The 26,993-nt window shown below is 38.9% G+C and overlaps 1 protein-coding gene across 4 annotated transcripts in view; it reads left to right on the top strand.

Annotated features, from left to right (window-relative positions):
* The window catches only part of Nox (NADPH oxidase), an 85,209-nt gene that overhangs the window by 46,541 nt on the left and 11,675 nt on the right, over positions 1-26,993 (top strand). For all 4 annotated transcript variants that reach the window (XM_090386972.1, XM_090386970.1, XM_090386971.1 and 1 more), the window contains exons 6-10: positions 6,390-6,613; positions 6,711-6,899; positions 8,498-8,673; positions 18,198-18,386; positions 22,113-22,245. In XM_090386972.1, coding sequence (XP_090243098.1) covers positions 6,390-6,613; positions 6,711-6,899; positions 8,498-8,673; positions 18,198-18,386; positions 22,113-22,245 — 911 coding nt within the window. The remainder of the gene's footprint in view (positions 1-6,389; positions 6,614-6,710; positions 6,900-8,497; positions 8,674-18,197; positions 18,387-22,112; positions 22,246-26,993) is intronic.

Below are 26,993 nucleotides of genomic sequence, written 5' to 3'. Positions count from 1 at the left end.
ACATTCGACGTTCCACTTGGCGTCATGGCATTATTAAAGATATTCATCAGTTGGAACTGAGACTACCTTCCTTAAATAATTCGTAACTTTTTAAAATTACGCACCTTTCAAGCCCGATATCGAAACAAGCTGTCAGCATCTTGCATTCAGGAGGAGGGTGTCCCGCAGGGTTCAATACTGAGTGCTACTCTATTTGCGATTCGGGTCAACGACATATTGGAAGATCTTCCAAAAACCATTCAAATATACATGTATGCAAATGAACTCGCTGTATTCTGCCAGTCACAAAGTATGAATACTATCGAAAGGCAGTTGCAGATTTCTCTAAACAGAATAGAATAGAAGCCAACAACTTTAAATTTACGCAATGGATATCGTCTTGCTGAGCAGAAATTCACCACTACTCACTTCTGCAAATTAGTCACTTCACCTGATCCTGAGCAATAATATGCCAACACTCCTTGCTCACACTGTCCGTTTTTTTTTTTTGGCCTGGTGCTAGATAGGAAGCTAAACTTTCAAGCACATGTAACCTACCTTCAGATCATCTGCTTGAAGAAATTGAATATCCTCCGGTGTGTGTAATGTATGTCACCTGACGCTGATCGATATACCCTGTTCAATATACATACTCACTTTTTCAAATCATGGTCATTATATCCCGATCCTGTGCTTTGAAGCACATGTGGCCCATCTTCGAACTATCTGTTTGAAAAAGTTGAATATTGTCCGGCGTGTCATCCATGTCATGGGGTACTGATCGACATACCCTGATCCATCTTTATCAAGCTCTCATTAGGTCCCGCTTAGACTATGGATCTCCAGTGTATGACACTGCGAGAAAAACTACTTTAGAGCGATCGAACACGATGCAACACAGTGCTCTGAGAGTTTCTCTAGCGGCTTCCAGAACCTCCACAGTTCAAAGCCTTTACATCGAAGCCCACGAACCTCCCTTACATCTTCGGAGTAAAACATTGCTTTTGATGTATGCCGCAAAAATATGCAGTCTTCCCTGTCGTCCTAGTTGTCTGTATAATACCGAATGGCAGTTATTTTACAATAGTAAACCAAATAAAAACCGACCTGATCCACTTAGACTTAAAGAACTGACTGTAACATGGAATATAGAAATCAGCAATATATTTCAAGAGATGACGCCTCCTGATCCACCTGGAACAAATATTCCTGTAATTTACGACTACTATTTTCAACATTGGGGGAGGAACACCTTGTACCCCTCCAATATCGCACAGTTACATTAAACTCGCTCTTATAATTCACAGGCCTGTAAAATCTATACAGATGGATCAAAAACTGAGCCCCCAGTAGATGCTGCGGCAACCTTCCCTTCATTCACCATTTCTGTTTTATTACCAATAGAATGCAGTATCTTTACTGCTGAGCTTTATGCTATTAACTTGGCTCTGAATCGGATTACGGCACTTTCATTTACGCCTTCTTTAATATATACCGACTCGCTCAGTGCTGTAATTAGTGGTAACAGCACTGAGAGAACCGAATTGTGACATTCTGCTGGATCCTCGGACGTTCTGGAATAGCCGGCAATGAATGAGCAGAACTTGCAGCCAAACAACCAGAAACTACTATTTCTCAGACTTCCAGTTCCATATACAGATTACAAACACATTATCCGTAAAGCATGTTATAATAACTTGTCACTAATCTGGAAAGGTTATCCAGGAAACAAACTCCTCTACCGAATAAAACCAGAACCAAAGCTGTGGCTCTCCAGCTTCCGAAAAAACAGGCGAGATGACATAATTTTAAGAAGGCTAAGGATTGGGCATACTCGCATCACTCACCTGTATCTATTAATGAATGACAGTACTCAGCAATGCTCATCATGTCATGTACAACTGACTGTCCTCAGTTTCTAAATATCCGTTCAAACAACTTTAAATCATTTTGCTAATGCACAGTCATCATTATTATTAATTCAGATTCTCGGAGATGATCCAAATATAACAGAACAGTTTACTTCCTAAACTATAGATATATTTATCGTAAAATATAATACCCATTACAATAAAGTTAGTATTTCGTACTAACCATTTGAAAGACGCAATATGGCCCTGGCAGCCTGTGTGTCGTAAAACCTCATCACAACAACAATCACTATCTGTACCTCCCGATACAAAAATTTCAGAAACAAACTCCTCAAGAAAACCGTAATGTTATAAGCAAGAAGTCAACCGAACAAATGGAGACAGAAGTGACCAATAAAGCAGACGAATCAGTACTAGAGATTTTTGCGGATGAAGATATGGATACCGGTAAACTTCATATTTTCCAAAAGAAAAACCTGTCTGAAAAGTTTAAAGCACCGTCTAGGAAACAGTCTGAAACCTTCTCGAAAACCAAATAATGAGGATTATAATTCAATGGAACTGCAGAAGATTCCGCACTAATTATTATACAAACGATCTGATTGAACAGCACAACTGTCTTTTTCTAGAAATATATCTCAGACTTCAAGACTACCACATTAAAGAATTATATCACATACCGTAAAGACAGTAACGGACGGCACGACCCACAGTGGTGGCAATTCTGGTAAATTCTCATATTCCTTCCCAGATTCTTTCACTAAACACAACGCTTGAAGCGATTGAAGTACGCATAGCCGCAAAATCTCTCATAACCATTATAACAATTTACGTTCCCCCAAATCAAAAACTACCACAACAAGATTTAGAAGATATACTAATTCATTTGCCTCTCCCCATTTCTGTTCTATCCAATTGAAAAATGGATAGAACAGAATGACTTAACCTTGTCGAACGACGGCACACATACATACATGTATCTTCCATCAGGAAAAGCACAGCTATCGACTTATCTATTTGGTCTCCAACATTATTTCCAATACTTGATTAGTCAGTACACAGAGATCCTCTCAGCAGCGATCACTATCCGATAATCATTACCATGGCATTAGGAACCACAGTCAGTCACGTAGAAATTTCAGATGGAAAATAATTGAAGCGGATTGGAAAATGTACTAATGTGTTTCAAAACTGAATGCAGATGTTATCAAGCAAAAAGTGTTAGATGCTGCAGTACAATGTCACCAATAAACTAATACAAGCTGCTGAGTAGGCTATTCCAAAAACATGGTCACACTTCCTAACATATCCAAAATCATGGTGGAATGAAGAATGTTTACGTGCTAAAAGAGAGAAATAAAGCCTGGAATAATTTTCGAAGATGTCCCACTACAGAGAACCTCATATTATTTAAAAAGGCAAGAGCCAGATATGTTAGAAGAGCCAGTAGGAAAGCATCCTGGATAAAATTTGCATCTACATTAACAAGTTCCACACCATCTCAAACAGTCTAGAATAAAATCAGCAAAATGAATGGCAGATACCAGATTAATCCACCGCTAATCCTAAACTGGAATAGACAAATCACCGCACAGCCTTCAGAAATAATCAACGCACTGGGCGAAACATTTCCAAAACATCAGCAACCCCCTCATATACACCCAGTTTTCAAATATACAAGGCAAGATTAAAAAGACACACACAACCTTCCTTTTAACTTTCCATGAATTGAAACTGCTCTATCGCAGACAAAGCAAAGCGCTGTAGGACCAAATCAAATTCACGACATGATGCTAAAGGCACTTGACCACCAATCGCAAATGGCATTACTTGAACTGTTTAACTAAATCTTCCTAAAAAAACAGTTTCCAGTAATCATCACCCAGTAATTCTAGCTTTCCCAAAACCGGGAAAGGATCTCTATAACTCACATGTCCAGTTGCCTAGGCAAAATCATGGGAAAAAATATCAACGCTTTTAATATGATTTTTGAACAGGTATAATCTTCTTCTCGATCCAGCACTGCATGATTTAAGGAAAAATCGCTCAACACTAGACTTTCTTAGAAAATAGTGTACGGAATACCTTCATTCGAAAGGAACATCACGTCATGATCTGTTTTGATATAGAAAAGCTAACGATACGGCATGGCGTTATGGAATTCTTTAAAACCTACACCTCCTTGGATTATGTGGACATCTTTCTAAATATATCCAAAATTTCTTACAACACAGGCCATTTAAAGTTAGGCTGCAGACTACTCTTTCAAAGGTTTTCACCCAAGAACGCGGCGTGCCTAGGGCTTGGCTTAGCACTACCCTTTTTGATATTAAAATAAACACCATAACTGAGCATGTTCCGTTGATGCAGCTTTATATGTTGACGATTTCAGTACGTATTTCCTCTCACTCTTAGAATATGCGAAATGTAGAACAGTAGCTAAAAGGAACAATAAACAAAATAAGTAAATGGCTCAAACAAATGACTTCCTAATTTCCACACACAAACTGCATATATATCTTGTAGAAAACGAAACCTACACCCTGATCCTGACCTGAAACTTGAATTTATGATCCCTGTAGTAGCAAGCATAAGATTCTTAGGAGTAGGAGTCGCAACTCATTTCGAAGATAACACCATCACCCAACAACTTCCAAAAGAATGCAGCAGTGTTTTTACCGTCGAATTACAAGCCATTTTTGATGATCGTTAACCAAATTAAACGAAAACAGATAGCAAACAGCATAATTTTCGCTGAGCTTAGCTCTGTTATTACTTTGCAAAATAAAAATACCACAACACAGAGTTCTATAACAGGTGCAATATTCATTATCAACGCTATTTCACAGAAATCACAATATTAGACTCTGCTGGATCCCAGGCCATGCAGGAATAACGAAACCAAAGAGCAGACAAAGCAGAAAGAGAAGCTTCTACCTCTGATTATTATGCCTCTCGCTTAATACCATATATAGATTGCAACTTCTTAATCCTCCAAAGCAGTTCAAAACAATGGCAACAACACTGGCAAGATCAGACCAACAACAAACTTCACCAGAGCTATAGAGTTAGCATTGGATCACATTAGTACTTGCCAGTACCAACGGTTCATTTTATATTCTGATTTCTTGAGCGGCTTACAGACTTTATCATCCATGGGACCTTATCCAGTTCTGTCTCAATTGCAGCAGAAGATCCACTCTCTCCATGAACGTGAATACGAAACGAAATTCGCTTTGCTGGGTTCTCAGCCACATTGGGATTAGGGGAAATGGTTTGGCTGACACTGTACCCAAATCAGATCAACCATTAATACACTGTACCCATTAATAATTACTGCCCGTCAGTTCCCTATACAGACTAAAAGCAAATAATAAACCAAAAGATCCACTCCCAGTGGCAGGATTCATGGACTAGACAGACTACAAAAATTACGTCAGATAAAGCTTGTAATTGAACCGAGGCAGGTCTAGTCTGCGCAGGAACCGTAGTTTGGAAGTTGATCTTTCTCGACTCCGCATAGGACTCCTTCACCTTACAAACTCCTTCTTGCCGAGCATAGATGATCTTTAGTCGTTCTTGTTCTCTATGTGCGAGTGTTGTGACACTGTGTTAAGTATAAAACATGTTTTTATTGGTGTACTAAATTTATCCGGACACCGAAACACATTTTACCGCTTTTACCCATCTCATTGAACCGTGTACACTTTGTCAGATTTTATCAGACAATGACTACGTATCAGATGTTTTTAAAAGCTATTAATATTTATAAAATAAAATAAATTTTCTGTTTATACTCCGGCACGACAACCAAGTCAGTAGAGTTTACAATAAATCGTCAATACAAATATTTATCGTATTTAGTAGTCACGGGCTTGAACCCCGGTCCACTCAAGGAACGCGTGCTATGCACTGTCGCTCCTGACCACTGGGCTACGTCATAGTGTTGAGCATTTAGTTTTAGTCGCTGTGTCTTTCCTTTTACTGCATTTTGTGTATTTACCTTTTTTGACGTCATAACATCTCTGGAAGTTTAAGAACTTTTCTATTGATTTATATTTTTATGGCGCGGTCATGGCGCACCATGGCCTCAGGAGCTCTTGCGCTAGTAAAATCCTAATCCCCGAGATGCAATATATTGAGAGAATATGTATGGAAGAATGGACACTTCTGTGGAAAACGCAAACACAAGTTGAAACACAGTTATGGACTAGTCTCCGTAAAAATGGAAAAGAAGTATAGTATCGTGATGGCGAGGAGGAAATTTTTGTTTATTTAGCCTTACGATTATATACTTGTTTATTACATACTAAAAGTCCTTTAACGCTTCCAAATATGTGAAGTGCGTCACGTGGCTATTAGATTTTGGGCGCTCTGACTAGCGAAAGTCAGAATTAATCGATCAGTATAAAGACCCGATTGCGGTCTATGAAGTCAAGCAAGCAAATCACAAATATTGTAAATACTCATCAGAATTACATAAACTAATATAGTTAAAAGGTGCTGGTGTTGTAGTTAATAAAAATTCTTCAATTTCAGTGTAGAAAGCTGGCTGCTTCCACCTCCACCTCCCCCCAAGGAGCAGTCGTTCTTGTTGAAACACTGGCCCAGGAAACTGAAGTGGACTTACATCCGGAACAATTACACCAGCGTCGTATTTCTTCTGGCGTTCCTCTCCATCAATCTCATCCTTTTTGTCACCAGAGCTGTAGAATATGCCAATAAAGGAAACAACGTATTTGTTATCCTAGCACGAGCCTGTGGTAAGTGCCCTTGGTCTCTTCAGTGACTATGACATCGATAATAAAGTTATTGTCGCCTGCAAAGGGTGTTTTTCTGAGCTGCCTCTTTATTATGTAGGTCAATGTCTGAACTTCACTTGCATGTTTGTACTTGTGTTGGTGCTTCGACAGACGATTACGTTGTTGCGAACCATGGGACTCGCAGAATATCTTCCTCTGGACCAACACATCTACTTCCACAAGCTGACCGGATGGTTTATTCTTGCGTACAGTTTAGTGCACACAGTCATGCATATCTGCAACTTCGGTAAGTATTTTTATCATTTTATATGCGTTCTTGTTTATACTCCAGCATGACCAACACTTCGGAGGAGTTTAAAATAAATTATGAACGAAATACTTAGCAATGACAACTAACATGCAATGGGATTGCGTAAAAGGAAGAAATACCAAATATCTTTTAACCTCTTTCAGGTTAAGACGTCTGGTGTTGCCAATCAAACAGCAGGTGATATGCTGCTGAATAATTCGCTTGAACTAAGAAAATATTTTGGGCTAGCGCCTCCAACTATGGAAAGATTCACTAACGGACAAGTTTATGCAGTTTCATCGTTAGTACGTCGGTGGTTCGCTACGTACTACTAATATGATGCAATTGCACAATCTTATCCGTTAGTGATTCGCTTGAAATATTGCGAGATAAGAGTTAATTAAATTTTACAATTCCTCTAAATTCATTTAATCTAATTAAACTTTGAATCATATCTTTAAATACACGTTAATTATCATGTTTTTCCCAACAGACTTATTCAAGAACAAGTCTGTCGGGGAAAACAACTCGTTATTGTATACGAAAAACATGCGCTGTATAAAACTCCTTTCGTGTGTAAAATGACTACTCTTACTTTTGCGGCTGTGATAGGAACCCAGTAGTCTCTCGGGAGACTACTGGGTTCATCTCTGAACCCAACGTCTAGCATCATACAGTTGGAGGGTCAACTGGAGAATCTTAGGGTCAACCCAAACCAGTTAAATTATCGGATCAGTTCCTACCCATGCTACTGGATCAGTTGGGGGTCAGTTCCTACCCATACAAACTGAACCCAATAGTCTCTGGAAACTACAGAGCTCAGTTAATGTTCAGTCCATTTGCACAGTTAGTCAGATGCTGCAAGGTAGTCACGAATTGCGATTCTTAGGTGATAAGTCATCTCGAACAAAGCTGCAGATAGGTTGGAATACTTTCCTCCATCAAATCAATCTACAGTTGAAGAATCGGAGTGATGTAACTGTAAAGTTAATGGGACAAGGGCGTCATTAGAAGCACATTTTATTGCTTTGTGGTAAGGGTTCGGAAGGAGGCTAGTGAAGTAGCCCAGAATTATCAGGAACTGATCCGATAACTTTAATCGATTTGGGTTGACCTTTAAGGTTCGAGTCTGGCATGCTCCAGCTGCATAATCCTAAATGGTTGGTTCAGAGATGATCCCGACCGTCATCCTGACGGCAAAGAAAAGTCATTCTCTCGAGAATGATGGCTGGAAGATGTTTGGTGTTAAGTTTCCGCCATTTGGGTGCTCCTTGGTGCAGGGGAGTGTTCCCAAAGAGCACACTTCAGCAACCCGAACTCCCCCTCAAAAATCCGGTATGAGATGTCGCAGCAGAGCTTCTTGTCAAAAAGAACACCCAGATCTATGTGGTGTTGGGCAGAAGAAATCGAGGATCCTGTTAATATAACGTAGACTCTGCGACTATTGGGATTGTGTTCGAGTGAGAAAATTATTTTTTTACTAATAATTACAATTTTTTATAAAATTACTTTAGTTACGATTATGATAATTAGTTTTGTTAAATATGAACTCGGTTAACGTCTATCTAACGTAATGTTTTCAATATTTTTCTCAGCTAAAGTGACACAGACGGGGAAAGATTGCGAACTGTATGAAGCCTTATTCTGGAACTGTTCGAAAACTGGACTTGTGAAGGGTGCTGCTGCGTTAACAGGCTGGATCCTTCTAGTCGTATTGATAATCATGTTCGTAGCAGCTCAACCTGTCGTTAGAAGAAGGGGTAAATTTGAGGTAAAATTCTTTTTAAGCTTTTATTTCTTTCAAATTTAGTAAATTTCCCATCAGGCCTTAATGTTGGTTGTCCATTGGATTTCTTTCAAAGCATAGAACCATTCATTTTTATACCGACATTAATATTTAATTTGATATTCTTTTTAATGGCTTAATATACCAATTGTGTATAGTTTTGTGTACAAAGTTTTCTCGGTATGTTCAGTGAGTGGTCTGTTTAGAATAAGTGAAAAGTAGTTAAATCTTCGTGTAGTGTGTATTTTGAAAAGCAAAAGAAAATTTTTGTAATAACTTTGGTGGAGGGAGACCATGCAGCCAGCGTGGATAGGGACTAGACCCATGCATAACAAAATTAAGCGCCCAGTGCAAACAATTCATTCTAGAGAGCCCCTTACACTTAATATTTATTTCATTTTTTGACTACTAGTAGAAATGCGCTCATGCCTTGGCATATCCCCAATAGGAATGAATTTATATAATTTAAAAACAGTTTATTTATAATTACTTTTTGTATTAAAAACAAATTTGTTTATTAACAGTAAAACAGGCATGAATACATGGACTGGAAAACGCACTTTTTTTTCTTGTAAATATTAACAAACCTGAGTAGCGAACTGAAGTTCTGCTTAAAATTGATATTAGACAACAGAATTGTCTAACTCCAAAGAAAATCCAAAGTGAACAGAATTGCTGTTCATTTTGGATTTTCGGTTAAAATTTCATTTTCTTTTTTCGTTAAAACCATTTAAATTTAAACAGGAGCGAGGTTTACTGCTCTTAAAAACAGAAGGAACTGTTTTCCACCTACGCTCTTTCAAACGAATTATTTATGAATTGGGTGAACAAATAAAACCACTGTAGGTTTATATCGGTGGCAATAATTGTTTGTATAACTTATGAATTGCTGCTTTGAGGGATATTTTGTCTTTTGGAAGATGAAACGATTGTGTTAACGTTTTGGTGAAAGTTAAACCTCAGATGAGCAAGCTCACAACAAAAAGAGCTAAGGATGGACCTACCCATAGAGTATCCATCCTTGTAGGTAACCATACCCCTTTCAACCTACGCCCCTTGCCACTAATAGATGCAGTGGCAGTTCATCTAACAGTAGGGTTCTCCGCTTAATTGTTTGCTCTGTTGTCCACCTGATAAGGACATCCCTCAGGTAGACCTTACGATATTATTCAACAGTTGCCTCCCCTTTTTTAGGGGATTTTAATTGCCACGATGCACTGTTGTTGTTGTTATTCGGTTTAACGACACAAGGGCTACAAAGGCCAAATTGTCTGTTTATCGTTAATTTACAAGCATATCGTTAGAGAGGTTAGATTATATGCTTCTGTACAAGCCAATATGCTTTAGATAATAATAAAAGTTCTGCAATTCGCTTAATTTCCTAAGAAATTTAGCTAAATCAGGTGAGGTACTCAACCTGCAGAGTGACTGAAAAGTGTTTAACCAGATGGCTGAATGTAAGGGACAATCAACCAGAAAATGACGGACCGTAAGTTGCGTCTGACAGGATGAGCACTGTGGTGGGTTTTCTCCCAATAATAGAAAGAAATGAGTATGATGAGTGTCCAATTCTGAGTCTTGCCAGTACCACTTCCTCTCGTCTGTTTCGTCGGAAGTTAGACAGCCACAGCTTTGGACCTCCTTTTACCTGGTAAAGTTTATTGTTCGTGTCACATATCCAGGTCTGTGACCATTTATGGTAGCACGCTTTGCGTATGAGAGACTTATAATCAGAGTGAGGATGTTGCGAGAGAGCGAGTTGATGATGTTTAGCGGCAAAGTCAGCACTTTCATTTCCCGCAATGCCTGAATGGCCAGGGATCCAGCAAAGACTGATTGGACGTACTGCAAGAAAATAGCTGGGAATGAATCTGTTTCAATGTAGGATGCGAAGAGGAGAAATTCTTCCTTATGGCAGTGACAGCACTTAGGGAGTCTGTGTAAATTATGGCACATGAGATGGAAAGTTCAATAATCTTACTAAGCGCTAACTTAATGGCATAAAATTCAGCTGTGAAGACGCTGCAAGCTAGCGGTAGTGTGGATGAAATTGTACATAATGGGAAAAACTGTCGCAGCACCTTCCATACTGTCAGTTTTGGAGACATCTGTATAAATTTTACAGGCATGATTATTCATAGTAGCATGAGCTGAATGTAACTTATGATATTGCAGGGAGGTATATTTTTCCCCCACTGGAGGAAGTGTATATCTTGAGAGGCAGACACGGCTGTCCAAGGTGGAACAGCTGCAGTTATCTTGAAAATTTTCATTTAATTTGACATCCCAACTGTGAACAAGCTCCTTGATCCTGAGCGAGGCAGGTCTATTTTCATTTGGCTTGCTCTCATAGAAGGCTTCCCAACGAGTATTATAGAGATACTCCCAACTTGGGTGCGATGGTAGAATCCGGATCTTAGCAGCGTACTGAAGTAGCGTTTTTCTGCGCAGGTGTAATGGGAGTGATGCGCTTCAATATAAAGACTGTATCGGAGAAGTCCTGAAAGCTCCTAGCGCAGTCCCCAGAGCACTGTGATGGATCACATTTAGCCGTTTTAAAGTAGTGTTCCGGGCAGAGTCATACACTGGACATCCATAATCTAGTTCGTGAACGGATTAAACTTCTATAAAGATGCAGTAAAATATATTGATCAGTTCCCAATGACATCGACGAGACCGATCGAAGTATATTCAAATGCTTCATACAAGAAGTTCTCAAATAAGTGATATGGGCTTGGAAATTTAGTTTGCTGTCTAATATTAGTCCAATAAATTTAATGGTATTAACAAGCGAGACTGGAGTATTGTTTATTTGTAGTTCAGGTTCCGGATGGAGAGCTTGCTTCTTGCAAAAGTGAGTGACAGTGCATTTCTTTCCTGACAGTCTGTAATCGTTCCGTGAAGTCCAGGATTCTATTTTGGTTATGGCAAGTTGTAGCTGCCGTTCAATGGTATTCATACTTTGAGATTGACACGAAATGGTAAGATCATCTGCATACATAAATTTGAACAGTTTTTGGGATATCTCGTGTCATGCTGCTAACTTGGATTGAAAACAATGTTGGACTAAGTATTGTTCCCTGCGGGACTCCCTCTTCGTGAATGTAGAGAGTACGTTTTTATATCGGACCTGAAAAGAACGCGATTGCAGGAAATTTCGAATTATTATTTACGGCAAATTGCCCCGAAACCCCAGATGGTAAAGGTCCCTAATAATACCATGACGCCATGTAATATCAAATGCCTTTTCAAGATCTAAATTGACCAAGACTAGATGTTGTTTCATGATAAAGGCATTGCGGATTTGAGATTCGTGCTTTGATAAGCACGTCCAGCGTTGATCTATTCTTCCGAAAGCCATACTGTTCTGGAAGGAGATTCTCTGACTCCAGGATGTAGGTGAGTCTAGTATGAACCATCCTTTCGAAAATTTTTCCCATGCAGCTCGTAAGAGATATTGGCCTGTAATGTTCAACACAGGAAGGATCTTTTCCTGGTTTTGGTAAGGCGATAACGAACGAATGGCGCCCTGAAGAAGGATAGGCATTTTCAGTGAAGATCCGATTATAAAAAAATTAAGAGTTCTCAAGTCTTCATCAAGTAAATGCTTTAGCATAATGTAATGAATTCCATCAGGACCTGCAGCGCTATTGGAAGATCTGTTTAATGATTCTTGAAGTTCTATTAATGTAAACGGTTGGTTGTAGGGCAGTGAGTGGCGCGTGAAGAAGTTGATTTTATACCGTTCTGCACCTGCTTTGATGTTCTGGAAGGTGGACGCATAGGTGGCAGAAGCTGAGACTTTTGCAAATGATTCTGCTAATGCATTTGCAACTTCTTCGGGAGTAGAAATATCTTTTTAATGAAGCATCAGAGAGGGCAGCCGAGCAAATTTGCTATTTCATGCATGTATTTTTTTCCAGATTATCCGTGTCTTTGGTGATGGTTGATGCAAAAGCAATCCATGAATCCCGTTTCGCTTTCCGCCTAACTTGTCTGGCTTTCGCTTTGTCTTTTGTAAGCAATTAGGTTACTAGTGGTGGGATACTTGCGGAAATAATTCCAAGCACGGTTTTTTCCCTGTTTGGCAATTAAACAATCTGTATTCCACCCAGTGATTTCTGTGTTTGCGATAAGGCGTGCATTTCGGAATGGAAGCATTAGCTGCAATCAGAATCTGATTGGTTATATAAGTATTTACTTCATCAAAGTATTTACTTTGTCTTTGAACATAAAATCTCTAAGAGTATTTGGGCAGAATAGCCACCCAGTTTGCCTTTTTAAACTGCCAATTGGATCGTTGTACAGGATTCGGAGTTACCCTTGTTTCTATTGAGCAAATAATTGAAAAGTGATCACTGTTAAAGGGTACCGACCATGTCATGATTGGAAATATGGGTGGTGAACAAATTGACAAGTCTATTGCAGAAGCAGATCCTGTTGGTAGGTGTATTTAAGTAGGAGATCCAGAATTTCATAAATTAAGATCATTATTGTTCATGAATTCCTCCATCAATTTGCCTCTTCTATCCATTGTAGCAGACCCCCACAATGGATGATGTCCATTAAAGTCACAAAAGAGACAAATTGGAGTTCGGATTTGTGAAATCAGGCTGTCAAGTTCTCAATGCGAAAGTGGTAGAGATGGTGAAATATATATGGAAACAATGGTAACTGAAATACCAACTGCAATACGAGCTACCACAACTTCTAGAGTGGTTCTCAATTGGATCGGCCTGGATGGAATGTCAGAGTTAACAAGAATAGCTACTCCGCCACAGACAGGAGAGTTTGAATTCCTATCTCGTCTGTATATCACATAATTTGAGAATTTTGGTGAAATTTGGGGTGACAAAGTTTCCTGTAGGCATACACCTATGGGATTGAATTGAGCTAGTAAATCCCTCAAGTCATCAGAATGACTACTTAGTCCTCTGCAGTTCCATTGTATCATGTTATACATGATTTAGCTGAGGATGATTCATCTGACTTTTTTTGTTCGTGGGACATTTTTTTTCCGGTCTTTTTTTGGGAATGTGGAGCGTCCAATATCCATGGTGTCATCTGCATGGGCTCCTCGTTACCTAGCAGCTCATCAATATCCATATTATTGGAAGGAGATTCCATTTTTTTAGAGATTGAGTGAGATTTTAATTGTTCTCTTTCAACTGGGACCAATGGGGTATGAGTAGGGATGCTGATTGGAGTATTTCTGGCTTCGCTAGTGTTTTTTTTTTTTTTTTTTTTTTTTTTTTTTTTGTAGAATTATGAGGATTATCTTTTTTAGAGGTTGAAAGTGTAGATTTAAGCCAATTCGCTAGAGAGGTGTTAGGCCGGACTGATCATCCGTTTGAGCTGCAGTAGAAACAAAGTTTCGAGTGCGAGCTGCATAAGAACGACCACTAGGTATGGTCGACATAACTTGTCTACGTGCCTCAGGAAACGTGACTTTATTTTCAATTTTGTATTTTTGAATTTTCTTTCCTGTTATCCAGCTCACAAGTTTTGGAAAAGGCTAGATGGCTTCCTTTGCAGTTTGAACAAACAGGGGTTTTGACTGAACAATCCGCTTGGGTGTGCTCTTTGGAGCCGCAGATGGGACATATGGCTTCCCCTCAACAAGCCTGCTGGGAATGACCGTATTTCTGACATTTAAAGCAACGAACAGGATTTGGGATATATGGTCGAATCCGGCCATATTTAAATAACCAGCTTTAATAGAGGATGGCAAGTCTAGAGTACTAAACGTCAGAATGATGGATCTTGTTGGAGTAAGATTTCCATTTTTTTTCGTCATGATCCGTTTTACATTTATTACTTTCTGACTGCTGAGTTCTTGGAGTAGTTCTTCGGAGACTATTATTAGGTCCCACTCGCTGATGACACCTTTTGATGAATTTAGTGTTTTGTGGGGAGTAATTTCTTCTGTCAACCCACCAAATGTTGTTGTTGTTTTTAACAGCCGCTCAGAATGTTTTGAGGTGGCTGTTTCTATTAGAAGGTCTCCGGATTGCAGCCTTTTAACCATTTTGGTGATCCAGCAATAGACTCCGATTTTCTGAATTAAGAATGGTGTTGATACCCACAGGTTGGGCGGGTAGAGAATGAATCACCAGGAAGTTTGGACAATCGTCATGACATTCTGCTTCTCTTTGCAGTCTGTTAGGTTGACTTGAGTCACGGTCAGTGTTAGAAGCTTCCGCTCTTGAGCTCAAGGCACCTCCGTAGCCAGGTGGGAAGGAGCAGCAGTGCGTAGCACACGCTTCTTGATTAGACCGGGGTTCGAGCCCGTGACCACCAAATACGGAGGATGCGGAAAGGTCAGGGAATGACCACCGCATATCCTGGAGCAATATGGCCTTAGTTGCTAATGCTCCTAAATAACAAATAACAACAAATCTTGAGCTAAAAGGCTCTAAGTTTGGATAATGATTTTTATCCATGATCGCTCCTTTTGGCCCTGGGGGTTTGCCTTTACTACCCAGGTTACCGACCCCGCCACGGGGAGGCAGGAGCAGTGCCGCTTGGTGGCCAAGCGTAGAGTTAATAAGTTAATACGGCTAGCTAAATTAAAGAAAAAGGTACTTGCCTTCTCTGGGCTCTCTTCTTAGTGTTTTTAAGTAAGTAGAGCTACTTAACAGAAAATTTTAATTCTACAAGAAAAACAAGGAAAACTCTGTCGCTAGGAGGAAAAACGCTTTATAAACACGCAAGAATCGCTCGGCATCCGGGGCCGTAATGCACTGTGGGAGTAGGGCTGATATCAATGGAAGGGATCGAATTATTGAGTGTCTACACAACCCCTCTTGCAGACGCAACTGAGAACACTAGGGAAGACTTTTCCTAAAGGGTCTGCTAAAAAATGTTATCCCCCTCATTGAGTTTCTGGCTCTCAAACAAAAACCTGAAATACAGCATTTGAAGCTGCCTTCAAACTGAGTGTTGGGTCTACAACTAGCCTTTCACACAATGGGAATGGAAACGGCACTCTCCTTGTCCCAGGCGTGTTCTGTCGGGTCAGGCCAGGCAACACCAATTATGAGGCGATTAAACATCTTTCATCAGAATCTATGGATCTCCTGCTCTGACTATAACAGAATCTATCTCGAAGAGGGGTTTTCGGACTGCTGGCATAAAGCAATCTTCCTTGTCTTCCCGAAACTAGGAAAGGATCTAAAAATACTGAACAATTGCCGTCTTATTGCTCTGACCACTTGCTTGTGCAAGATTTTTGGGAAGAATATTCAGTGCTTGCCTTATGCGTATTCAGAAGCAAACGACCTCCTTTACAGGTCATACCAGCTTCCAAAGGAACCGGTCACGCTAGACCATTTAATCCGACTGAGAACATCTATTGATGCTTTCTTGAAACACTAGTATTAAGTGTTGGTCTTTTGATAAAGAAAATCACACTACACAGATTGGAGATCTGGAATTTTTAAAAACAACTTTGGCGTTAGGCAACACGTTCTTTTTTATTAAAAAAACTTCCTTTCAAACCGCTCATTCCAAGTTCCTGCAGGATCCAGTCTTCTCGTCAAATTTGCCTACAGGACTTCTTCCTTAAGGATCAATTCCAAGTGTAACGTTTTTTGCTATCAAAGTTAATTCAATTTCTGAAAACTTCTTCCAGTCGTAAACAGTACTCTCTTTGTTGATGAATTTAGCATCATTTCTCATTTTGGCGATTATAGAAAGGCAATTGCAGAATCCCATTGACAGTCTCAACTCTTGGGCAATGGCTAATGGGTTTAGGTTCTCATCCCATAAGAATGTTTGCGTCCACTTTTGTCTGAAGCGGAACCTTCAATCTACGACGGAACTAAAGCTCGGGTAACACATGCTCCCAGTAACACCCGAAGCAAAATTCCTGAGATTTGTATTCGACACTGGTTACTCCTCTACAGAGTTCAATCAGTCTAACGTTCTGCTGGATCCCCAGCCATTCTGGCATTCAGAGAAATGAAAATGTTGACCTTTTTCGCTAAACATCTTCAGCCCGCTTTCTCACAATGTGCTCTAGTTCCTTACACCGACTGTAAGCCTATAATCGGCAAGGCCAGTTACGATAAATGGTCACGGAATTGGAAAAGCAATACCAACAATAAAATTTACCAGATATAAAGCTATGGCCCTCTGTCACCGCAGAAACAGACGAGGGCCATTGGCAAGATTGAGAATTGGGCAAACCCATCTTGCACATTTCTTCCAATTATTGGGAGAAAATCCTCCTCGGTGCTCATCCTCTAATACTAAACTTATGGTCCGTCGTTTACCGGATGATTATCACTTTTTTTTTAACCCTTTTCAAGTATTTACAGTCTTTCTTTAGTCTGAAAGTTCTACAGTATTTATCTCATTTCCTAGAAAATGATGCGATAGAGAATAACTTATTCTACAGGTTATTCTCTATCGCATCAAAATGATTCTTCCGATTTAAAATGACTATATTTTTGAAGTTTTACAAATACAGAGTGATTAGTGATACATCAACCAAAAGAAAAACTGTCCTAGTTTTGTCTCTCACCTTATAAGTGCTCTATATGACTTTCCATATTTACACGAGCAACATCGATACGATATTGGAATTCCTCCCATACTCGCTCCAGCATGTCCTTTGTCACTGAATCCACAGCAGTAACAATGCGATTTCTGAGCTCATCCAGGGTCGTGGGCAAAGCTGGCACGTACACAGCATCATTAACGTACCCCCAAAAGAAGTTGCGCGGCGTAAGATCCGGTGACCCTGGGGGAGGGGGGCAGTGTAGAGCACCAAGTCATGGAGTCCTACTGCCACCAATCCACTGTCACTGTCGCGGAGCCACTGTGGCTCCGCGATTTGGACATGGACCAAATGGACCGTAGACTACAATTGTCTAGGAAAAATGGACCAATTTTCGTACACCATTGAAGCCTTATAGCCGCTGTAGAAATTGCAACAATAAAACTCAAAATCACAATGAATCTATTTCTATAAGTATAGAACAAGGGTTAGATTGGAAGCAACTTCATTGACACTTGCTTTTGACAGAATTTGTTCTTTGTAACGTTAACCCATTCCATTTCGCTCATAAAGCAACGCTTCCACTTGCACCATTGCCATCAAGACAATGGGTAATGTGACTTTAGCTGACTTCGAAAATAAGGTCTTATAAATTTTAATATTATCGAAAAGTAACTGTAATTCAATTCCTGATTGAAGCAGTGAGCGATGTCGTTTGTAACAAATAAGAAGGCTCACGTGGAGAGGTCTCAGATACTTTGAACTGCAAAGAAAACCCAGATGAGAGGAACGTTTTTTTTTAAAGAAATTCCTTTCAAGCAATTGAACTCTGTTCAAAGTGTTAGCCCTTGACATTGTCTTAATTATTGTCATTTCTGGGCTCTTATGAAGACTTAAGCGGTCACTAATGCTTAAATTCGTCACTGCTAATATTGTATAATTGTATCTATATAAAATTTATACTATTTGCTCTGCAGTATAACGAAATAAGTTACTTTGTTTTTAGATCTTTTACTACACCCACCTGCTCTTTATAGTCTTTTGGGGTTGCCTCATTCTCCATGGCCCCAACTTCTGGAAATGGTTCCTGGGTCCTGCCATTATATTTCTCATCGAGAGCATAATTCGAATTAAAAGGAACTTCACCAGCAGCAAGAAAGCATACGTACAAAAAGGTGTTCTACTTCCTTCTAAGGTAAGTGGTAATGGAATTGTTTTAAGATTATTGCTCGCATATTAACGTACATATATAGTAACAGCAAATTAACATTTCATGGCTTTAAGGCCAGGGGTTTTACAGAGAGGTTTCAGGATTGATTGACACGATATTTATTGAAAATATGAGTAAATGATAATAATAAATAGTAAATAATAAGTAAATTGCAACAAATACCTTCAGAAATATTTGAGACAGGGTTTTAAAGTCTATTCACTGTGACACTTCTTAGGCAGAGAAAAGTCTCATGGATATTTTCCTTTGGAGTTCTGTGAACATTTTTGCTCAGCAAGCTCAGTCCAGTGATTGCCACTAATGGAGCAGAGTGAGCTGAAGGAGTCAAAGCAAAGAGAAGCTGGGAGAAGTTGGCGTACACGGTGGTGAGAGAGATTTAAGTCATCACGTTACCTGCTGCATGTCAATTTTCATCTTAAGAGCTTAATTTTCTGCAATCAAGCCACTCACAACTAGTTCAAGACCGCTCCAGGAATGAAGAATAGCCTTGACGTTTTTGTGACCTTACTATTGTCGTTCAATAGGAGTTTCAGTTTCTTCTCGCAGGAAAGTAAGTGCATCAACAGGGGAAAGATCTGAAACTAAAACAGCCCCGACATTTGGTATTTTAATTTTCCTGGTAGTTGGGGCACCTCAACTAAAATATATTCTGATTGACTGCCCTCACTACCAGCAGGACAGAATATCAGCCCTGATCTCTCTGGCTAATCTTCGAGAACCGATGACACTAAAGTATATTCTGGCGATTAGGCAAACAACGAATTTTTTATTTTCTGAAACAAATTAGAGTATATATGATCGATTCTAAACAGGTTTCTTTAATAACAATGAAGTGATAACACTCCATCAGTTGAACAAGCACAGTAGTGGTGACAACTTGAGAGACTGATGTGACTGGTGCAGCTGGATCAACATTTTGGTGAGATGTGACCTCACTGGAGACCTGAGGGGAAGGAGTTAATTTGTCCACTGATACAGTGGGACAAATTAACTATAGAATTTGCGAATAGTGTGCTCTTTCTCTCGGTGTTATTTTTCTTGAGGTCATTATCCTTAACATTTGGTGCATGATCTTTGCATTGACTACAGGTTAAACGCTCTCAGTAACCAGTGGATATTGAAAAACGGCCTGAGCACCGTTTATAAAGCTATCTGCGACATAGACTAGTACAAACAAGTACGCACTTGACATTTTGAAGGCAGCTGTCGCAGGTCGATTGAACAGTGCTTCACGGAACCTTAGCGGTTTTATTCCTCTCAAAGAATTTATTAATGCAGAAGAAAGCAATGCTCCTTCGAGATAGTTAAAATTAAGATAGCGTTTCTCGAGTGCTTCTTCTGTGTATCAAGAAGAACTATTCAAGAGATTAGTGAAAAAAGCAGGTGTACTACTCGCAGGTTAGTAAACGTGAGCGATATGACCAGGGGTGGCCAATTTAATTTGTGATGCGATCTACTTTTTTCCTTCAAAATGTGCAGCGATCTACCATCTCAAAAATTTCATTGCACAAGGTTAAAAAAAGTTAATCAACACATATTGAAAAATGTTTATAAATTTTAAAATTGAATACAATTCAGAATTCTTATTTAAAATTAATTTATGCGAAGTCTGTCTTCATGTCATCTGCCAAGCTTTCAAAATCGGGGATATACTGTGATAAGGCCACAACAGTAAAGAATCTTCTGTATGCAAGTCCCTAAGAGTAGAGCGATTCTTTGTTTGTTTCAAATACGAAAAGGCCGATTCACACAGATAATGTGGAACCGAAACAGTGAATTTAAAAGTTCACTGCATTTTTTTTTTACATTTGGGTACGTTTCTCGGCAAACATATTTCCAAAAGTCTTCTTCTGATGATCTGGCTTTGAGGAAGATATCGTTTCGCAATGTAATAATTTCATTTTCAAGTAATATTTTCTCCATGTGAAAAATCTCAGCGATTTTTTTCTTCAATTTGTTTCGTATCCAAGTGGACATTAAATGGATAAGAAATATATTGAACAATGTCTTCAATTGTTTTAAAATCATTGATTCTGTTTTCAAAATCGTCCACAACTTTCTCAATTTCAGAAACATATTTCTCACTATTCAAAAACAGGATATTTTTGCAAATGATCTTGCATATTTGCAAAATGGTCGAATTTTTTTTCTTTGAGATCCTTAGTAATTGCCAAAAATTGATATTCATATACAGAAATACTACTAATCATATCGTCCACATTTTTATTTTTTCCTTGTAATTCCAAATTCAGATCACTTAATTTACTGGTAAAATCTGCCAAAAAAGCCAGATCACACAATCACTCCGTATATTGTAGCTAACTGATAATCATCTCCCCTTTGATCAGCAAATTTCGAAATCTCTGTAGAAACTTACTCCGACTCGGCCACCTCACATCTGTATGTAATTTCAGATCTGATTCTTTTTCATCGAGTTGCATTTTGAAAAGTCTCCTTTGAAGAGACTTTTCAAAATCGTGAATTCCATAATTTTGAAAATTATGGAATTCACGATTTCGAAAGCGATGTCCATAACGCTTTTAGTATTTAATCTTTTGCTGGCTAACACTTGTTTGTGGATAATACAGTGGTAACTCAAAATCTGGGAATTCATCATCGTTTTGGCACAATGCAATGAATCCGTTAAAATGCCCCGTCATTGCTTTAGCTCCATCTTGATAAGAGCTTAAATAGTGGCAATTTAATTTTATTTTTTCAATAAAATGTTTGAATGAGTTAAAGATATCAAGACCTCTAGTTCTTTCTTTTAACGAAACCATACCCAGCAATTCTTCTCTAGTGGCAGAATCACCAAAAAATATACCAACAAAAAGAGCAATTGAGCTGTATCACTGATGTTTCTCCTTCAATCATGCAAAATCTGCTCTTCATTCCTATTTTTGAAGCTTCGTAAAATAAAAAAAATAACGCGCAGGTAGCGAAACCCTCTGCACAATATAAAATTTTGGTAGTATACCTGACCGCCCAAATCGAGGGATGACTGTATATTTAAAATTCGTCGTGATCGACCAAAATTAATGCCGCGATCGACTCGTTGGGCAACTACCAGAAGCAAAGTACGGACAAGCGGAAAATATCAAAAACATGTTCAATAGTATCTTGCGAAGTGTTGTCAATGAATATGAAGCGGTCATACATGCGCACACAGACTGTTCCATGAACAGTAGACTGCTGTAATGGATTTTTTTTTTTTTTTTTGACTCGTCTTAATTATAATTTATATCAACCAGCGGTTTTGTTATTGAGTTGTTTCCACGAAGATCAGAATGTCTCCCCTCTTAAGTAATTCCGGGTTTGTTTTAGCTTGCATGAGATTCCGATTGGCCAGTGAATAAATTTGCTCAGACCAGTCAAAAGTTTAGAACGATCCACTGATTAGCTGCAAGTAATCCGGAGCCACGCAGATTCTGAATAATCTTTATCTTTGCCACTTGAAATATTGTAACTAGAAAGAGTAACCATCACTTAGTTTCATCTTGGTACTAAGTCTTTCTAATAACTTAACTAAGGAAATAATTCACGTAAAAACTAGCTTCAATTGAGTTACCCCGTATTGCGAATCTTATCGTTTCAAAAACCCCTGAATGGCTCCTTTAGTAAACAGTCACTTAATCCTGAACATTCTATATTTTTAAAGGTTGCATTTAAAATTATTTTTTTCCCTTTCAGGTAACGCATTTAGTCATCAAACGCCCACCGAATTTTGACTTTTATCCCGGTGACTACGTCTTCGTGAACATTCCAAAGGTTGCTCGTAACGAATGGCATCCATTCACCATTAGCAGTGCTCCAGAACTGGATGGTAAGTTTAAAGTTTCATCTTAAGATATCTGAAAATAAATAAATTTTCAGCCATTCAAGCTTTTAATAATATTAATATTTGTACAGAGTATCTATGATTATCCACTTCCACATTAGCTTCCTCATGGAACCAGTGAATACACAGGCTGTGTAAGGGTAACTAAGAGAAAGGCCATGCACATGTACACTAATGCTAGAAGAATTACAAATGAATTTGAAGTACCGATTAAATCATCAAATGCAGACATTGAAGGGGTAGTGTAGACATGGTGTTACTCAGACATAAGTGAAGCTGAATTTGAATATGGGGAGTACAAAGGACAGACAGGACAGGGGGAAGGGAGGTTATGCACTTAGTTAAGAAGCATATTAAATTTAAGGCAGTGCAGCCAGTCAACATGGGTGATGACCATTGCAATGTTAGTCTGGTGTGATATAAGCACTTGGAAAACAAAATTGAGAGTAGGGGGGAGGTGTTATAGGCATAATGACTGATGAATATACCAAACAGTTATACAAAGAAATAGTGGGCTAGTATCAGAATGTCTTATAATGGGGGAATTTTAACTTTCCAGACTTGACTGGAATTTGTGGGTTGGTCACTTGAACACTAGCAAGACGTTTGTGGATTTCTTGGATAACTGTTTTCGATGGCAACGTATTAGTGTAGCAGCAAGAGGAAGTAATATTGCTTTGGTTATTAGCAGTGATTCTTCGTGCATTAAGAATCTGAAGGTACCCACTGGATGGAAGCAATTGTTGCAAAAATGTGGAATTCAGTGAAAGACTTAACTACTGTTAAGGGTAAAAGGAAAGGTTTTTGCTTTCGTAAGGGTGACTACGGTGGTCTCAGTTTAATTTCTATGCAGTGGGACAAACTGATGTTGAGACGCGTGGTACAGAAGGAAAGTGTATGGGATGCATATGATTTATCAGGTGATACAGAAGCTGATGGTAGATATAAATTAGTCTGTAATCAAGTCACAAAGACGGTTAGGCAAGCTAAGACAGATTATGAGAAGTCTCTGGCGAAGAATGCAAAGTAACGCAGCAAAGACTTCTATGCTTCTTCTAACAGTAGAAAGAAGGGGTTGAATTACATTTAGCCACTTGATGACCCTGCTCAGGTTGCAGACAAATTTGAATAGGTATTTCGCATCTACATTCACACATGAAAGAATGCTTTAGGAGAAGGGATGCCATAAGTTTATCAAACTAGTAGGCGGTTGAATGATTTTTATGATACCCAAGAGGAAAGCGGAAGAGAATTTTTTTTTTTTTTAAGCTGAACATAAAAAGGCGCTTAGGGTGGATGGAATCTATCGAATTATATTAATGGAAGTAAGCAAACCTTTTGCTATAATTATGAGAGCATCCTTGAATTCAGGGGAGGTCCCCACGGACTGGAGAAGTGTAAATATGTCCCCAACTCGCGAAGGGGATCAAAGGGTGATACGAGCAATTACAGACCTGTTAGTTTAACTTCTGTTCCGGGGAAAATGGAATTACTGCTTAAAGAAGTAATGTAGGATGATCTAGACAAGATTGTAGTTAGTGTTCAGACACAGTATTGGTTTGCCTGAACAATTTGATTAGATTCTATGATCGGTCACAAAGGAACTGGATGCAAAAAATAAGTTTGGTGTCAGGTACTTAGATTTCAGGAAAGCTTTTGATACTATTGCACATAAAAGACAAATTGGTGCAGTATGACGTTAAGGGCAAGTTACTGCTATGGATAAAGGGATGGTTAAGCAAAAGATGGTTATCAATGGGCACTGCTCTTCGTGGACTGATGTTATCAATGCAGTTCCCCAGGATTCAGTTCTGGGCCCATTTATTGTTTTCAATATTTATTAATGATATTGATGAAGGTATTATCAGGCTTAATGTCAAAGTTTACAGATGATACAAAGTTGGCAATGCAGTTAATGACAGTAATGGCGATATGCTACTAAAAGAAGATTTAAAAAAGTTACCTCGGTGGGCTGAGAAATGACAATTGAAGTTTAACATTGACAAATGCAAGGTACTGCAGATGGGTAGCAGTAATCTCAGACTAAGTTATGAATTGTGTGGAACTACAATCAAAGTAGTGGAAAATGAAAAAGACTAATTGTGCAGTCAGATATGAAATTCTCTGGGCAGTGCTGCCGGGACAGATCATGAGGTTTTGTGAATGATATACCGAAAGTATGCTAATAGGGACGAGGAGGTGATTATATCTTTACACAAGGCCATGGTTCGGCCACATTTATTGATGCGGCCTAACCAGAGTATTGCATACAAGTCTGAAGGTCTCACTTTCGATAGGATGTAGATCGGCTGGTACTGGTGCAAAGAAGGGCAACTAGATTTGTTCTCTTAACCAAAGGGAGCTCTTACAGCCTTCAGCCATCAGGTGATTGATCGTTGGAACGGCTTCCATCTGTTGCTGTGGAAGTGGATGGGTTGAATAAATTCAAAGAAGAATTGCACAAATTATTGGAGGGTTCGGATGAGCGGATCGTGTGTGTTTTTAATTTTGGCTGAGACTATATAAGCTTGCTTTCTTTCGTCATTTTCCACTGCTACTTTAACACCTGGGGCTTCCATTTGTGGCATAATCATAAGCACCAAGCGATTTTCTTGTGACATTTATAGTGTTCTTTCTAAGCGAATTAGTCGTTTCATTTCTAGCGCCTTTTCTCTGTATTTTGTTTCAAGTAATTCTTAACTTAAAAGGTTTCAAGTAGGAATCCAGAAAGGAAATCTACCTTTTCTCTGTATTTGTATATTTGTCCGCGAGGTAGCACAGTGGTATCGTCACCGCCCTCCCCACACCTAGTGGAAAGGCCCGGGTCCGAATCCCGTCGATGACGCGAGGAATCTTAATAGGCTTTTTTTTTTTTCACTCAGGCGTAGATGGCAAGGCTTTTCGTCCAGCAAAACGGAAAAATCGACCATAGAACACACGCAATTAACAGATATAAGACACACACAGCACGGCAGACGAATTTAATTATTCGGGTGGCCTAAAAATAATAGTTTGGTTCTTTGTATTTGTATATCTATTTAATACTAACTAAACTAACATTTCAACCTTTCACTGATGGCACTGCCCCAGGTGCCAAGCATTTTTCGAGGCTAAGCGATATTACTGCGACTTAGTGCTTTCGGCAACTTGTTAGTCTGAATTGGTGATTCATTGCATTTAAGTTCCCGTCTTTCTCTAAACTGTTTTTTTATTTAAAAACAGTTGTATACTTGAAAAACTTCCAAGTTAGAACGCAGAAAGGAAACTCCTTTCTTTACCTCTTTCATATATTTCTGTTTCCACTGTGACCACCTAACACTCCAACTGCTTGGCCTCCTGTGGCATTGCTCTTGCCTCCCCGTGGCGGGGCCGGAAACCTTGATAGAAAAGTCCTCTTGCCAAGGGCTAAAAGGAGCAAAAATGGCAAGCACAGACAATGTTTCTGCTACTCAAACTAGCAGAACATTAGATGAAATGAGTTCATGTACAGCTATGAGAACGATAGATCTGATAGTAGAGATGACAAAACAAACATAGCATCTAATAAATGCAAAACCTTTTGGAGAAATCCCAATAACAGTTAATCCTCATTCCACCCTGAATACCTCGAAAGGAGAAATTATAGAATGGGGTCTCCTCAATGTTCCTGAAAACGGAATCAAAGAAAAGTTGAAAGACCAAGGATGGGTTGAAATATTCAAGTAAAAAGAGAAGGAAAAAATTATCCCGATGAGAAATATAATTTTAACTTTTCACACCCCAAAAACTGTAAAAGCTGGATATTTGAACTCCCCCCCCCCCACCTGAGACTTTATATTCCAAACCCTGTCCAATGTTTTAAGTGTTCTGAAGTATGGACACTCGACCAGAGTGCAGAGGTTTGTTACAATGCAAAATTTGGGTGGCGAGAACATGCACAACATGACTGTACAGCACAAAATTCAAGATGTCCAAACTGTAGAGGAGAACATAATGCTTACTCAAAAGAATGGCAATAACTGGACCAAAGTTTATCAAGTTGTAAACACTCCTCTCTCAGTTGCCATATCGAAACAAGTGCATCAAAACAAGAGTAGTTATGCTATGAAAGGAAACAATATAAAGGGCTTCCACATAAGGAAATTTCTAAACTTTAATTAATTCTAAACGGTGGAAGATTTGACCGGGATTCTCATATTTAATGCCTTGAAATTTGATTTTAGATATAGTCAGGGGCTTCAACAATGCGTAAGTAATTTGTGATCGTCTTAGTTTTGTTGAATTTTTTTCAGTGTTCAACTATGGTTCGGCCACGTAAATCATCCTAACAACTCCATCCTGTAGGTGTTAGTTATATAAACTGCAGCAATAATAGCAAGTCCACGTGTTTGGATTGGAGTGGCTATATCTAACGCAAAGACAGCATATTTCATTGTCCTGTACACCGTGAGTACCCTCACGGATTTTTTATAAAGGAAACTATTTTTAGCTTCTAATGGGACGTATTATTATTATAAATTGCAACGGGCTCTGAAAAAAATCGTTGAAATCAGAGTTCTGAAGTTTTGTCTTTTTACTAATTCATTGCAGTCATTTGAAGAGAACTTTGGAGAGATATTGGTAATTCTATGAATAAAACTATGAACAATCGAGTTCCATTTTTATGCAGTGATAAGCGTACGTCATAGCAGTATAGAGGAAGGTAATCCTACTCCAAAACAACTAAACAATTTCCGAGTTTCATTGTACTTGTA

The sequence above is a fragment of the Mastigoproctus giganteus genome, chromosome 12 (assembly GCF_048544385.1).
Source record: "Mastigoproctus giganteus isolate SK-2022 chromosome 12, ASM4854438v1, whole genome shotgun sequence".
Lineage (NCBI taxonomy): Eukaryota > Metazoa > Arthropoda > Arachnida > Uropygi > Thelyphonidae > Mastigoproctus > Mastigoproctus giganteus.
The sequence above is the reverse complement of the archived record's forward strand: the minus strand, read 5'-3'. Positions and strand labels throughout refer to the sequence as shown.